Genomic DNA, 15,418 nt, shown 5'->3' on the forward strand with positions numbered 1-15,418 from the left:
AATATACATTGCACACCACCTTATTTGTCAAAAGTCTTAAAACTGTTTGTTTGATGATTCGGTCTCTCTAAATTCTTCCTTTCCGAGAGCCTACTCTGCTCTGATTGGTCAGACAGCCCAGTCTGTTGTGATTGGTTAACCACTTACAGCGCATGTCAGAAACCAAACGCCTATTACCTTATCTGAATTTCAGCTCCAGAGACTTCCTCGGCGCTTGATAAACAGTGATACGAAAAATGGCGTCGGTTTCTCCATATCAATTCCAGCGCGAGTCTTATGGATAGTGCAACCAGTGATAGACCGGAGAGAAAAACCACAAGGGTAGCTACACTTTCTTCTGGAAAGAAAAAGCTGCTGATGAGCCCAGGATCCATGGTGTTGGAATTAGGAACCAGCTTATCAGCCACCTTTATGAACTTCCTGTGGGGATTAGTGAGCGTCTCATGACCATCCATCTGGTGCATGCCAACAACCATATGGCAACAGTTGCACCTATGCCCCTACTTTAGACTCTGAAGAGGAAGTAAAAAAGAATTTCTACGCCTGCTTAGATGAGACACTGTCAAGAATCCCCATGAAAGATAAGTTTATTCTCGTAAGAGACTTCAATGCCAGGGTTGGCCGGGATCAACACCTCTGGAAGGGCACTACAGGAAAGGAAGGCATCAGGAACATCAGCTCTAATGGAGTTATGCTTCTCAGCAATTGTGCTAAGTATGACATCACCATCACTAACACTCTCTTTCGCCAGAAAAACAAATTTAAGTAATCTTGGAGACACCCCTGCTCCAAACAGTGGCATCTCACTGTATGAGCCAGGGACCGCCGTGACGTGAACGTCACAAGGGCCATGGTCAATGCAGATGACTGTTGGACAGATCATCCCTTCATCCGCTCCACAATGTCAATTAAACTCAAGAGGAAGAGGAGAGCACAAAAGAAGCAGATCTGACCAAGACTGAACCTTGACAGCCTTGATGAAACTGCCATCCAGCAGTGACTTCAGGCCTCTCTTGGGGAAAGCCTCCAACAAGACTACCCTGATGTCATCGAAGGGCACTGGAGTCTGTTAAAGTCTACCATACTTGATATCTGCAAAACCATTCTTGGGTACAAGTCCAGAAAACACCAGGACTGGTTTAATGAGAATGACACAGAGATAGAACAACTAATCTCCAAGAAAAGGAAAGCCTTTCGTGCCTGGTTGATGTTACCTGGAAGGCCAAAAGATTTTCTCACTCAAGAGCCAAGGATGTCCTGAGACAGGCAAGGGAGTTAAAGAACTCTTGGTGGACAGAAAAGGCTCTAGAAATCCAGAGACTGGCAGACTCTGGTGAAACCAGGGGCTTTTTCAGTGCTGCCAAGGCTGTCTTTGGTCCAAGCAACCATGGCCTAAACCCCCTGCGCACAAAGGACGGGCATGAGCTGCTGAAGGACAACGAGTCCATTAACGCCCGATGGAAGGAGCACCTCCAAGAACTCCTCAACAGTGACAGCTTAACTGAAAGACATTACCAAACACAACCCCTAAAGTCCCATCAGAGAAGATACGGGGGATCCTCCAACTTTAACAGAGGTTCAAGACGCCATCAGAAGCCTTAAGATCAACAAGGCCGCCGGTCTGGATGGGATCCCAGCTGAAATCTTAAAGGAAGGTGGATCAGAGCTCCTGTACCACATTCATGCCCTAATCCTCAAAGTCTGGGAAGAAGAAGAGTTTCCCTCAGAGCTCAGGGACACTCTAATAGTGACCATATTTCTTCAGAATGGCCTTGATATTGCTCTTATAACTTTTCTTTTGCCCACCAGTTGCCATGGCTCCTCTGGGAGGACAGACGCACCAACATCAGCATCTTGGAGGAAGCCAAAATGACCAGCATCACCACTATCCGCATGTCCAATACACATCAACCCAAACAGATCCTGTACTCCCAACTAAAGGTAGTCGAGCAACTGGTGGGCAAAAGAAACATTATAAGGGCAATATGAAGGCCATTCTGAAGAAATTCCATATCTTCAAGCAACTGGGAACAACTGGGGACAGAAGCTCCTGGAAGAAATCCATGCAAGAAGGTGCAGCACGTCATGAAATAGAACTCCAATGTGCCGCAGAGACAAAGCAACAGCTTTGCAAGGAGAAAGAAAAATATTTCTAAGTCGATATATTGATTATTGCGACAGGCCTACAAACAGCTATATTTACACACTGCATGAAAGGTAAGATTCGAAAAAGCATAATAGAGGCACTTTAAGAAATGCATGTTTCCTAGAGTCAGGAAAAGAGAAAGAAGGAAGAAGTAAACATAGATGCATCAGTCTTACATACCCTTGGCCCTCTGGGTCCTCGACCTCCCTTTGAACCTTTAGCTCCAGAAGGACCAAAGGGACCCTATGAAAGCAGACGGTTCTCTCAATATTCACTGTATTCTTCTCTCTGTGTTTTATATCATAATTTTTTTTGCTCTAAGGGTAATACATGAACATGCATCTAGTTTAAACATTCGAATACACACCGGAATTCCAGGTACACCTGAATGACCACCTTCTCCTGGAGCCCCATTTCCACCTGGTGGTCCCTGGGGAAAAAAAAAGAGAGGCATAACACAACACATAAATTCAAACATTAACATCTGAAATCTGTTGTCTGTTTCTTTTTAAATGAGGGTGAACAGTCCCAGTTCTCACCACTTGTCCAGGGTAACCAGGAGGCCCTGGCTGTCCAGCTTCTCCTTTTTCATTTGAAGATTCACCCTATACAGATACACACATTACCTCAGCAGAAATGAACAGAACATATTATATTAGAAAAGGACAGAATAGAACAGATAAGAAAATAGAATGCTGGAACAAAAACAAATAGACAAAACAGAATTGAATAGTATATTAGTACAGAACTGAGAAGAACAGAATAATTTTGAAAAAATTGAATAGATTATATAATAACAGTTAATAATACTAACAATGAATCAGGATACAAGAATATAATAAACACCAGAATTTGTTACAGTTAAAAATGAAAATTCTGTCATTAATTACTCATCCTCATGTCGTTCCAAACCCGTAATACTGTCATTCATCTTTGGAACACAAATTAAGATAATTTTGATGAAATCCGGGAGATTTCTGATCCTCAAGAGAAAGCAACGTAATTACCACATTCCAATTACCATATTCAAGGTCCAGAAAAGTAGTAAAGACATCGTTAAAACCGTGCACGTGACTACAGTGGTTCAACCTTAATGTTTTTTTGTTGTTGTTGTTTTTTTTGCACACAAAAAGTATTCTTGTCACTTCATAACATTAAGGTTGAACCACTGCAGTCACGTGGACGGTTTTAACGATGTCTTTAGTACTTTTCTGGACCTTAAATGTGGAAATTATGTTGCTTCTCATGGGGATCAGAAACCTCTTGGATTTCATCAAAAATATCTTAATTTGTGTTCTGAAGGTGAATGAAGGTCTTACGGGTGTGGAACGACATGAGGGAGAGTAATTAATGACAGAAATTTCATTTTTGGGTGAACTAACCCTTTAAGAGTAGATTAGAATAAACAAACTTTAAAAAAAGAATGAAATAGAACATAATTCTTGGCATGTTCTTCATGCTACATTACCGGGAATCCTAGTGGGCCTTTTCTTCCTGGAGCACCCTGCCAAAACACACTGAGAAGTTATCTGAGGGTTTACATTTATTTACACTTATTTAATTAAATTCCTCTTCTGATGAAGAACAACGAGGCAGAAAATATTAAATATCTCACACCAAATACCAGATGTACAGATTACGACCATCGTGGTACAAAACACAGTTCAAAAGTTTGTGATCAGTAAGATATTTTAATGTTTTTGAAAGAAGTCTTTTTCTATTTTGATGTGTGACAGGGATGGCAAAGCTCCATTTTCAGCATTATTACTCCAGTCTTCAGCGTCACACGATCCTTCAGCAATCATTCTAATCTGCTGATGTGGTAAAAACCTTTTTTTATTATTATTACAGCTGAAAATGGTTGTGCTGCTTAAAGAAAAGTGCATGAAACAGCATTACAGGGTCTTTTAAAATAAACAGAAATTTTGAACATAACAACACTTATTTAAAATAGATATTTTTTGTTACATAATAAATGTGTTCACTGTCGTTTTTCATCAATTTAATGCATTCTTGTTGAATAAAAGTATACATTTCTTAACAAAAATGTGATCCTAATCTTTGGAACATTAGTCTAAATCTACCTGTAACAGTACATCAGTACAGGTAATACTCACAGGATCACCGTTATCTCCAGGTCTGCCTGGGAGTCCAAAAGGCCCCTGGTCACCCTGACAAGAAAACACAATCATAACACACTTTTACTTTTAACATGCTGAAAAATGTGGTTCTAAATCTGATATGTTTCTGATACTTGATCACCTGATTCTCCTCTTTTATTAAAATGAAATTTTCCATTGAAAACAGTCAAAGTGAGAACGATTGGTGACATAACCCAAGAAGGTAAGACATTTCAGAGGATCAGTACAAGTGTGTCCATTTCAAATTGCAGAAATGTGTTAGTGATGTTAAAATTAACAACACTAAACACACATATAATTAATCACAAATGTGAACATGTTAACTTTGGCAGCCTATAAAAGGAGCCTATAAAGGAGGATTTTACACAACATCTGACTTGAGGCAGATCACTACTGAAACAGAAACAATCTGTCGCTCTCACACAAACAAATCGTGCTAACATCTTCCAGAAGGAGTGAAAAAAAGACCCTCACCGGGAGCCCAGTATCTCCTCTCTCGCCTTTTGGACCTGAATTATTGTTGTCTATTCCTGGTGATCCCTGTAATATAAACAGAATAATATACAGAAAAATCAAGTCAGGTTGTTGAGACGTTAAAAATCAACTATCATGGACACACAGGAACACCTTACAGGATCTCCTCTCAGACCGCTGTGTCCCTTAGTTCCAGGACTCCCTTTGAAACCCTTCATACCCTGAAAGACAAAAATAACATGAGCCACTGAGTTATTTTTACATTTTATTTCTGCTTATATTAACAGTAATAAATAAGCAGACATCTGTGATCAAACAAAACAGTGTGTGGTTGTGTAGTTACAGCACTGCCCGGGTCTCCTTTAGGTCCTGGAAGCCCATCTAGACCAGCATCGCCCTGCACACAACAGATATAGAGACTCAATAACTCATTCAGTGACAGTGCGGTGCTTACAGTTTCATCGGTCACTTATATTGGGTTTAATTTACTGCAGTGTTTACAAGGGAGCACTTAATATTCCTCACACATTTATTTATACTATTAATATTCGCTCATACTTATGGTTAGGGATATTTCACATACGAAAATCATCAAATCATGCAGTTTGCTGTAGAAGGGCGTGCTACTTCTTTTCTAAGTTGTCAAACCTACGGATTTCACTTGACGATATAACAGGCCAAAAATACTGATAGACTTACACTGAAAGAGGGAATGTTATACTTATTGAAGGCATATCTTCCTAAATCCTAAAATTTAGGATTACAGTTGGAAAAATCTCCCAGTGAGAATTTTGTTGTCAATATTTTGATGCATATATCTGCATATTGAATTAAAATTTGTGTATTGTGATCTTTCTTGCATTCCTTATAACCAAAGATGATGTTGATTATGTGTATCTAGAAATCTTCGCAAATTTTATTTTAAAATTTAAAAAAAAAATTTTAAATAAAATTTTATAAATTGCTCTAGTGTTTACAACCTAGTGTTTTGCTAACTTAATTCTGTAATTTCATTTTTTTTTAAAACAATTTGACAGTTTGAATGCAACACATTCAGCAAATATTTGTATTTAATATTAATACAGATTAATTAATGAAATTGATCATATTCATTTAAGATACTGTGAATGCAGAGGAGAGAAATAACCTGTTCTCCTTCCACTCCATCCAGCCCGTCCTCCCCATCTTCTCCCTGTCAGACCGAGGTCAAAGGGTCACACACACTTACAGTCATGTTTAGGGAAGTAATCAACAACCACCGAACAAAACAAATAAATCTTAGAGTCTGTAATTATATGACTTTAAACTACATCTGCGGTCTGAAAAAAAAACTGCTTCATGGAAACTATTAACTTTACTGCAAACATCTTTATTTTTAATGAGAATCTGAACTTGTTTTCCAGTTAAAAAAAAAAAAGTACAAGCACATTTTCACTAATTTTTTACTTTTAATGTATAAAACAAGTGAAGAAAAAAAACATCTTCTCACTGCAAAAAGATTCTATAAAAACTCTTAATGCAATTTTGCTTCTCATGAAAATGTCTTTTTACTTAAAAAACAAGACAAAGATACTCATTAAAAACCTTTACAGTGTTTTGTGCTATCTGAATTGTAGTTGCAGAAAATAAACAGCAGAACAAGCACTCAGAAAGCACTTTAGAAAATATTTTTTGTACTTTTCAGCTTGTGTTTTTGTCCAAACAGTAGTTTAGGTGGGAGCAATCATAGACCTAACAGACAGTAAACAACTTTACTCACTTTATTTCCATTGTAGCCTCGCTGGCCCTATTGAAATGAGATTTTAAAACATTTCCTTTATTCATCATGGCTGTAAAACACAATCTCATCTGATTTAACTGCAATTATATACAGGAACATTAAACACTAATATCAACATATCCTAGCCATGCAGGTATCATGCATTTATCCCTAAAAATGATTTCATTAAGTCACACTAATATATTCAACCATTTTATTTTTAGATTACCAATTTGATTCATGGATTCATGGTGTATATAATCTTATTTTTGTTCATTTTGATGACTGAAAAAGTACCAACACAATTAATGTTCTAAATACAAGTGGTGCAGTAAGACATACTGTACTAATTCACAGTAATTCACATGATAATCACGTTACATTACCTTGATTCCTCTGTTTCCAGGGCAACCGTTGTGTCCCTGAGTTCCAATCAGCCCTGGTGGTCCTCGCTCTCCCTGCCAGAAACATGACGGGAGAGAGACTATTTATCCATGACATATACAGTGTACATCCTCTCTAAAACATGTGTATTCTGTCTTATATCATCAGTGACACATCACTACAGATGAGGTCTTAGGGCAAAATTGCGTACTAAACACACACACACACACACAAAAAAAAAAATGCTTAAACTATTATATGATATCGACTATACATTATCTTACTAATGTTGAAGTTGCTGAATTGGACTATTAAGAACATGTAATGTGAATGACAGCAGAAATTAGGCTTAACGCTTCACTTACCATACTACCTTCATCTCCTGGAAATCCAGGATGACCCTTCTGACCACTAGATCCCTAAATAATAAGAACAAAAAAGAGATGCTAACACACAAAACTGAAGAGCTCCCCACATAAGTAACATTTCTTTATGGAATTATAGGCACAATCCCTACGCAAAGGCTGTTTAAAATCATGCTGCCTTCAAGGATAACTCATTTACATCAAATTCTAAAGCAGCAATGCATTTATCCTTTGCATAATGACATAATGCAACAATCTCAGTGAAAAACATCCATTGATTAAATCCACATAACGAGGATCTCTGACCTTTTGACCCAGACTTCCAGGCGGTCCTCGTGGTCCAGGTACACCAGTGCATGAACAAGGCACATCGCAGCATTTCCTCAGCGCCACTGTTTCCTGAGGGGAGAGAAAATGTGAAACAATGTGTTTGGGTCCATGTAGCTCATGGTAATATTAATGCATTTTAATATTTGATGTTTTTACAATTTATAATTTTGTGTGCAATGTAAAATCTGGCTCCTGAAACAAAGGCCAAATGAAAAGCAGACAAAAATCAAATCAAATCATTTATTTAATGAGAAAATAAAAAGGAAAGGCAACAACATGCCAACACTGTTTTATCGAAACAAGCTAAAGAACATAGCTTTGAAAAGCCTTCATTTAAAATACACAAAATAAACATTTAGCCTCAACATAAAATGTCTTTCAGAACAGCTGCTGTTAAGCTGTTGATGCTTTGATACTTACAATCTGTTTCATAAGAGCATTGCCTAAATTCAGCATGTTGATGGTCAGTGGCTGCATGTAGCTGAAACCTCTGCCAAATTCCAGCTGGTGAACATCCATTATTCCCTCCAAAGACACAATCAGCAGTGTATCGACCCCTAGATTTCACATGAGAAATAAGCACAAATAGCTTTGAAATGCTTCAAGTTCAGGGTCACATTCTCTACACTTCAATTCGCTTTGATTTGGGAAAAAGTCCTCCAAAAAAGGCAGGAAAAACATTGCACAAGCAAACAGGGGGTTATTCAAGATTGCTAATAAGATAAAAGGAATTATTTCCAAACCAAATCAAACAAAACCAATATGAGGGAGGGGTAATTAGATCCTTTTACAAAATTAAAGTCTTGCATAAAGCTGAACAAATAATCCCTCTGGTGTAGGGATGGGTGGACCTATCTTGAAATACTTTGCTTTGCAGTGGCCCAGATTTTTATGGTTCTGTGATAAAGGCTATATCCACATTAATTCAGATAAATTGGAAAACGCATCTTTTTCTCTCTGTTTTGCTCTTCCATCCACAGAGATGTTTTTGTCCAGTGAAAACTGACCATTTTTAAGACTCTCTTGTGGATACATTTGAAAACACAGTTTTCGTGTTGTAGTGTGAACTGTGTAAACTGAGGTATTCAAAAACGATAATGCATGTTTAGTCATGTGATGCATATTGTACCCATAGATATCTATGGTTGTACTTGCTATTCATGTTCATAATATTGTTAAAGATGAATGTTACTTTTTTCACCTTTATTTATATAGCGCTTTATACAAAACAAACAGCAGCTTTACTGTGATAAACAGTAAAATATTGATCAATGATGCAAACAGAATTCAATTCTGCTGTAAATCAGCTCTAAAGAAAGTGAGTGGTGTAATATTTTCCTACTTACCGCTTTGCTGAAGTCTTTCTGAACTCGCCATTAAACGCTGAATGCTATCATCTAATCCATCTGTAAAGATTATTAAAACCTGGACACAAACATATAATTAAATGTCAGAGGATTTAGCAGCATCATTCTGTGTGAGTTCAATTGTCTCAGGCTTGAATGAGCAATAAATATTTAATGTGATATAGGTGCCCAAGATGGATCTAAGTGATTAAGATGCTAAATCTGATTTCCCAACCATGTTCGCATTTTTAAAATTCATATTTTTTTCCCAATAGTCCTCTTACAGATGTAATTTAAATCGCCATTTTGGGTAAAATATCATAGCAAATACAAGTGCATAGTGTTTCCTTGGTTGTATAATGAGTTCAACTACATTTCTAGTCAGCGTATGCCAGTAAAACATCACAAAAACATACAATCATTAGGAAATAACATCAGCAGGTGCTCTTGTTTAATTAAGGGAACATTCACATGAAGAATGTAATATATAGCTGACAATCTTTTTGATGGTCAATTTTATATCTCAGAAATATTCCCACCTTTGCCTTGGCTTTGGAGACGACAAACATTTCTTTGAAGGAATCTAACAGAAACTCGTTGAAGGCCAGGGGCTCCGTAGGTCGCAGTAACATCACTTTCCTGACCACATCCTTGTTGTACTCCTCAAAGCTAAAATTATCCAGAACTCTGCCATTTTGTCCAGACACTAGCCTATAGCCAAATCTAGTTTTAATGTTGTCCACTTTGACACAGCACAGATCACCCATCATGGAGATACTGTGGATGGCTGCAGTAACTATCGGTTCCACCTGACGTCTCAACAGAGGCTGTGTTGATTGTCTGGACACGTCAAACCCAAAGGCAACGTCAATACTGCAATCTGTTCAAACAAAACAATGGGTCATAATCTTCAAGACAGGGAATAGACAAAATACTTTATATCATTATCATTAATACCTACAGTATGCATACATACTATGCATGCATACTGCCTATTGAGCCTATTGCCTATTGAGCCTATTGCCTATTGAGCTCCCACATAAGGCAGCATTTTAATGGTCATATTTGGAAATAGATGGCAGCTCATCAAGCTTAGGAACAGAGCTTATATGTAGAGTATTTGGAATATAATAATAATTATGAATTATACTGTAAAAATAATTAAAACAATTAATTACTTACCATGTTCGGGAGGCTGTCTTTGGTCTTTACAGAGGAAATTTAACACTTTCTTTATGGTTGTCTTCAGTTCAAGGCTTTCGAAAGTCTCAATGAGGACCCGGTCAGGTGATCCAGCTATTTCACGCAGCTCAGATTTTTTTATTTCATTGCCAACCCCAATAACAGTTATTGTTATTCCCTTGTTTCTGAGATAAGCCAATGCATTCAAGTCTTTTTCATCAGTAGCTTCTCCATCTGTGATCAGCAGGAGATTCTGAGCGACTCCTTCATCTATTCTGGATCCATTCTCTTTTGTGAAGTAGTGTCTAATTAATTTCAGGGCGTCCCAAGTATGTGTGCCCTGCTTTCGTTGCTTAATATTGTTTATAACTTGCTTCACTTCTGCAAAACTAGTGTATGTGTTCAGGTAAAATTGATGCAAGAGTATATCGCTGAACTGGGCGACACCCACTCGCCACTTGTCTTGAGCAATATCCAGTTCTTTCACGATGCCAATCATGGTTTGTTTGAGAATATACCAACTTGGTTCCTTAATAGACTCTGATCCATCAATTAAAAAAACAAGGTCTGATACCTCCATCTCACAAACTAGAAAAAGAAACAAAAAACATTAAAGACAAACAACATTGATAGAGACAAAAACAAAAGCATAGTTTGTATATTGTTCATAGTGTTGGGGAAGCAACACTGAAACTTGTAGATGGCAAGCCAAAGCTACTCATTATTTAGGGTTTATTTAAACTTGGTCACTTGCTACAGAAAGTTTAGAAGATGGTATCAGACATACAAGTTGCCACTTGAACAATCCACAAGTGAGCAAGCAATTGTGAATGAGACACATGGAAGAAGCAACCATTAAACCCAAACGCTAAGCATCATATGGGAGCATAGACAGAGCTTCAAACTGGATTATATTGACACATAACACGGGAAAAGTAGATCGGATTTATATCCATTTTGCAGTGAGAAATTTATGTGACCAAGTATAAATGGACATCTGATCAATCAAGATGCATGAAGTGAGTACGCAGAAATAGTCAACTTACTCTACTGAAAACATAGTCAGTTCCTGACAAAGCGTAGCTAAATACTATTTACCGCTAAGTGGTCAACTTGTTTTTAAATACAGTAACATTCCTTTGATATAATTTATTCAGAAGCTGCATACACATGTTTGAACTTTGAGTTCATTTGTTCAAAAAACTCTTTGTTCTATACATTTTTCAGATTTTTTTAACAAATGAGCTTAATTAGGGTAAAAGTGAACAGATTCATTAACACTTGATATAACATAAGAGAATAAAATCCAAATTATATGTATCTGGAGTTGAAGTTAATGAACATCAAAATCAGGGAAGTTTGTTATTAGAAAATCTACAGAATTTTAAAAACAGCTGAGCTACTGATAAATGTAGTTTAGTTAGTAGCGTTGCCATTTGAGCCAGTTATTCCCAAGCTCTGATAGAAGGTGATAAGAATAAAATTTACTTGGTTTGGTAAGATTGCAGAGCTCTTGGGTGATTGTTTTTTGTCGTCCGCGCAGATCCTGGTAGGTGCTTGCATAGTGCACTCTTCCTTTCTCTCCCGCCATCTCCCTTAGCTGGTCCTCATCGGCATCTTCAGTACCAATAGCAAAAAAGTTGACTTCTGATTTTGCCAGGGATTCAGGCCATCCTTCCAGTCCACTCAAGTCATTAACCTTGCCATCTGTAATCAGAAACAGCACTTGGGGTACATTCTTCGCCCGTCGTCCACCATGTGTTTCGTCAAAGTAGGAGAGTGTATATTTAAGGGCCCGGGCCGTGTTTCTTCTTCCCCCTGAAGGTTTGAGGTTTGAGATAACCCTCCGAACATCAGCCTGACTTTTGTACTGTTTCAGGGTGAACTCCGATTGAGGGCTGTCAGAGTAGGTGATGGCGCCAAATCGTACCCGTCTTTCTCCAACCACAGATTTGTTCACCACATGTGTCATTAGGCTTATAAATTCCTGGAAACCATCTTTATTGGGATTACCAGAGGCATCCACAAGGAAGATTATGTCAATCAGTTCAGGTGTCTTGCATTCTGGAAAGATATATGATCATAATGTGAGAAGTCATTTGATAAAGTCACTCTGGCTTTGGTTTTTACTATAATACACAAGAAAGCTGACAATCTTTCAGAAGGTGTTCACATTAAAAATATACAGTTCTTCTCTTTTGGCAAAACAGCCATGAGCCATAAATGTCTACATGCTATTGCTGGTCAGATTCAGATGGACTTTGGAAATGGAGGGTAAGATGAGTCATCAATAGTTTTTGGTCCAATTTCAAGAGGAAGAAAGACATTGTTTGTTGTAAATGTTTTCACTTTTAAGAGCACACTAGCAGTAGATGCCCTCAAAGATAACAGACATTGACTAAAAACCACAAAACTTTTTTTCAAGGGACTTAACATCAACTGAAAGAGGCATATTGTGATCTCTTGTAAAACTTCTCAGATTTTGTTTACCTACCCGTGTTACAGATCTTGAGAAGAACATCACTGCTTAATTCTTTCAGGGAAGCAACTGCGTCTTCAAAGAACACACCTTCATGGGATCCAGCAATGGCAAGAATCTGAGATCTGTTTGCATGTCTCATACCAATGGCTTTGATGTTGATGGATTTGTCTCTCAGGACTTTCGCAGGTTGGGCTACATCATCCCTACTATCTCCATCTGTAAGAACTATCAAGAACTTCAAGGCAGTGGAGCGTCCTCCTTTAGACTTGTCAAAAGATTGCAATACTTCTGTGAGTGCTTTTCCAGTGTAAGTTTTTCCATTCATCTGTCTGATATTTCTAATTTCCTCTAATAATGTAGCTTTATCATCAAATGCATTTAAGGAAAACTCCTCTTTTGTGTTTGTACCATACTGAACAACTCCGACATGCTCCTTCTCTGGTCCAATTGCAAACTTTTCTATCACATTCTCCATTATGCGCTTAATCTTTTCAAAGTCATCAGCGCTAACACTTTCTGATCCATCGATCAGAAAGACAACATCTGCAAAAAGACCTTCACAACCTAAAAAATAAGAAATTTATAAAGTGAGCACTCCTTCTTTGAAAAGAATCTTGAAACAACAATAGGACACTTTATATTAATTTACAACCGAATTCAATAAAAAAAATTGTGAAAGTCAAGTAACAGTGCAAACATACCATATAAACATATTTCTTACCTTCAAAGGAACATATGTCTGTAAGGATGTCTTTCTTAATATCCTTGAGAAAATCATAGTTTTTGACATAAAACGTCCTTTGTGGGCTGCCAGATATTAATTCCAGCTCGGGCACAGATGCGGTTTTCACACCAATAGCATAAATGGTGACATTCTGTTCTGTTCTCAGTTCTTTAGCAGGAACTTCTACCGGCTCTTCTGTCCCTATTGATTCTCCATCTGTGATTACAATCAGCAGCTCACGAACCTTTTCCCCACGTGTTTGTACAGCTTCTTTGAATAGCGGTATCATTTCTCTTAACCCCAGATCAGTTCTGGTGCCCCCTCCTTTCATTTGAAGATCCTTCACTGCCTTTTTGACATCAGTTTTTGTGCTATAGTTGTGTAATCGGAAAACTGTGGTTGCAAGGCTTTCAAACTTCACCACCCCAATGCGCACATAGTCATTTCCAATCTCAAACACATCAAGCCATTCAATAATGAATTTCTTCATATCTTCAAAGTCTGCAGGGTCTATACTTCCTGATTCATCCACAAGGAAGTATATGTCAGCTTTGACTGTTTGCTTGCAACCTACAAAGAAGTGAAAGAGTAATCCATTATGAAACTGGAATTGTGAAACACATTTTAACAGGATGAACATTGTGCTAATAATAAATAAAAAATAAAAAATAGTGCAAACCTTTAGATACTGCTCTGAATGAGAATTTAGGTATGATGGCATCTGTGATTTCATTGCAAAGTGTTTTGGTTAAAATCTTCGCAAGTGAATTTAGTTGATCAAAGCGTTCCACATTTAACACAAACTTCTTGGGTGGGTAGGATGCGATCTCTCTCAAGTCATCCTCTTTTGCGTCTTTGATACCAAGCGCAAATACAGTGACGCCTGATCGCCGCAAATCTGCCGCAGCGCTGGCCGCGTCATCTGTGGACTTTCCATCGGTAATAACAACAGCAACCTGCTGAACATGCTCATCTCTTCTGCTGCCTCTTGCTTTGGTGAACACATGCTCTTTGGCAAACCTGAGAGCAGCTCCAGTGTATGTTTTACCACGACCATACGCCATGCTACTGATGTAGCGCAGGATGTCAGCCTTATCATTGAAGGTGTCCAAGTACACATCAGCTCGAGGGAAGTCGCTATAGAGGATCACAGCTACCTTTATTTTTCCCTCGCCCACATCGAGACCTCCGATGGTGTTCTCGAGAAAGTCACGCACAAGTTGGAAGTTTTTGGATCTGATACTGCTGGACTGATCAACAATAAAAGCGATATCCGCCACCACATCAAACGTGCACTCTGTCAAAAAGACATAAGAACTTTACAAAAACCAGAGATTTTGGATTTCATAATACGTCATAGTTTTTCAAATCCAACCCAACCAAGGGGAAAAAAGTTTAATAACACTTTCTGAATTTTATTGAAAAGAGCAGAAGATTATGCAAGCACTCACCCTCTGTGACGGCAGCGTCTTCCCATGTGTCAATGGCAGACTTAAGTTTCTGTTGCACTTGTGGAACATTACCTACTAACTTGTAGCTGTGCTGTGGACTAGAGATGTCCTTCATCTCAAACGGATCAGCTTTGTTTAAGCCAACAGCAAAAACTGTCACTGCATCTTCTTTGATTGTTCGGGATGCTTGGACGACACCATCAGCGGATTCTCCAGCAGAGATAACTAACAGGAACTGCTTAAACCCTTCAGAGACACGGCTTCCAGCAGTGCTGTTCAAGAAATGTGTGTGGGCATATTCAATGGCATGGCCAATTCTACGCTCCCCTGTAGGCCTCAGCTGCAGGTTGCGAATAAATGACACCATCTCATTCTTGGTCTTGTCAGTATTAAGCAGGAATTCCTCTTTGACATCTTCGCTAAACTGAGCCAGGCCGACACGATTAGCATTCTTCCCCACTTCCAGCTGGTTGACCAGTCTATAGAGGAAATTCCTTATTGTTTGCTGCTCTTGTTTAGATGCTGAACTATCAACCAGTATGAAGAGATCAGCATATTTTTTCACAAAAGCTGAGGAGAATGGAAACAAATTATTTAAATCCAAACAATAAATCAATTGTACAACATTAGGGTG

The 15,418-nt window shown here is 38.2% G+C and overlaps 1 protein-coding gene across 5 annotated transcripts in view; it reads right to left on the bottom strand.

The window, feature by feature from the left end:
* Positions 1 to 15,418, bottom strand: part of LOC127524378 (collagen alpha-6(VI) chain-like) — a 121,686-nt gene that overhangs the window by 17,523 nt on the left and 88,745 nt on the right. For 4 of the 5 annotated variants that reach the window (XM_051915792.1, XM_051915794.1, XM_051915793.1 and 1 more), the window contains 22 exons: positions 14,785 to 15,354; positions 14,013 to 14,630; positions 13,331 to 13,903; positions 12,622 to 13,173; positions 11,616 to 12,191; positions 10,128 to 10,715; positions 9,485 to 9,825; positions 8,946 to 9,024; positions 8,020 to 8,156; positions 7,576 to 7,668; positions 7,270 to 7,323; positions 6,907 to 6,978; positions 6,521 to 6,547; positions 5,909 to 5,953; positions 5,105 to 5,158; positions 4,920 to 4,982; positions 4,762 to 4,827; positions 4,264 to 4,317; positions 3,615 to 3,650; positions 2,686 to 2,751; positions 2,514 to 2,576; positions 2,327 to 2,389 (listed from right to left, as the gene is read on the bottom strand). In XM_051915792.1, coding sequence (XP_051771752.1) covers positions 2,327 to 2,389; positions 2,514 to 2,576; positions 2,686 to 2,751; positions 3,615 to 3,650; positions 4,264 to 4,317; positions 4,762 to 4,827; positions 4,920 to 4,982; positions 5,105 to 5,158; positions 5,909 to 5,953; positions 6,521 to 6,547; positions 6,907 to 6,978; positions 7,270 to 7,323; positions 7,576 to 7,668; positions 8,020 to 8,156; positions 8,946 to 9,024; positions 9,485 to 9,825; positions 10,128 to 10,715; positions 11,616 to 12,191; positions 12,622 to 13,173; positions 13,331 to 13,903; positions 14,013 to 14,630; positions 14,785 to 15,354 — 4,790 coding nt within the window. Of the gene's footprint in view, positions 1 to 2,326; positions 2,390 to 2,513; positions 2,577 to 2,685; positions 2,752 to 3,614; positions 3,651 to 4,263; positions 4,318 to 4,761; positions 4,828 to 4,919; positions 5,159 to 5,908; positions 5,954 to 6,520; positions 6,548 to 6,906; positions 6,979 to 7,269; positions 7,324 to 7,575; positions 7,669 to 8,019; positions 8,157 to 8,945; positions 9,025 to 9,484; positions 9,826 to 10,127; positions 10,716 to 11,615; positions 12,192 to 12,621; positions 13,174 to 13,330; positions 13,904 to 14,012; positions 14,631 to 14,784; positions 15,355 to 15,418 lie in introns of those variants that run through there. The other variant, XM_051915797.1, reaches the window with a different exon arrangement.

The sequence above is a fragment of the Ctenopharyngodon idella genome, chromosome 13, assembly GCF_019924925.1.
Source record: "Ctenopharyngodon idella isolate HZGC_01 chromosome 13, HZGC01, whole genome shotgun sequence".
In the NCBI taxonomy this organism is placed as follows: domain Eukaryota; kingdom Metazoa; phylum Chordata; class Actinopteri; order Cypriniformes; family Xenocyprididae; genus Ctenopharyngodon; species Ctenopharyngodon idella.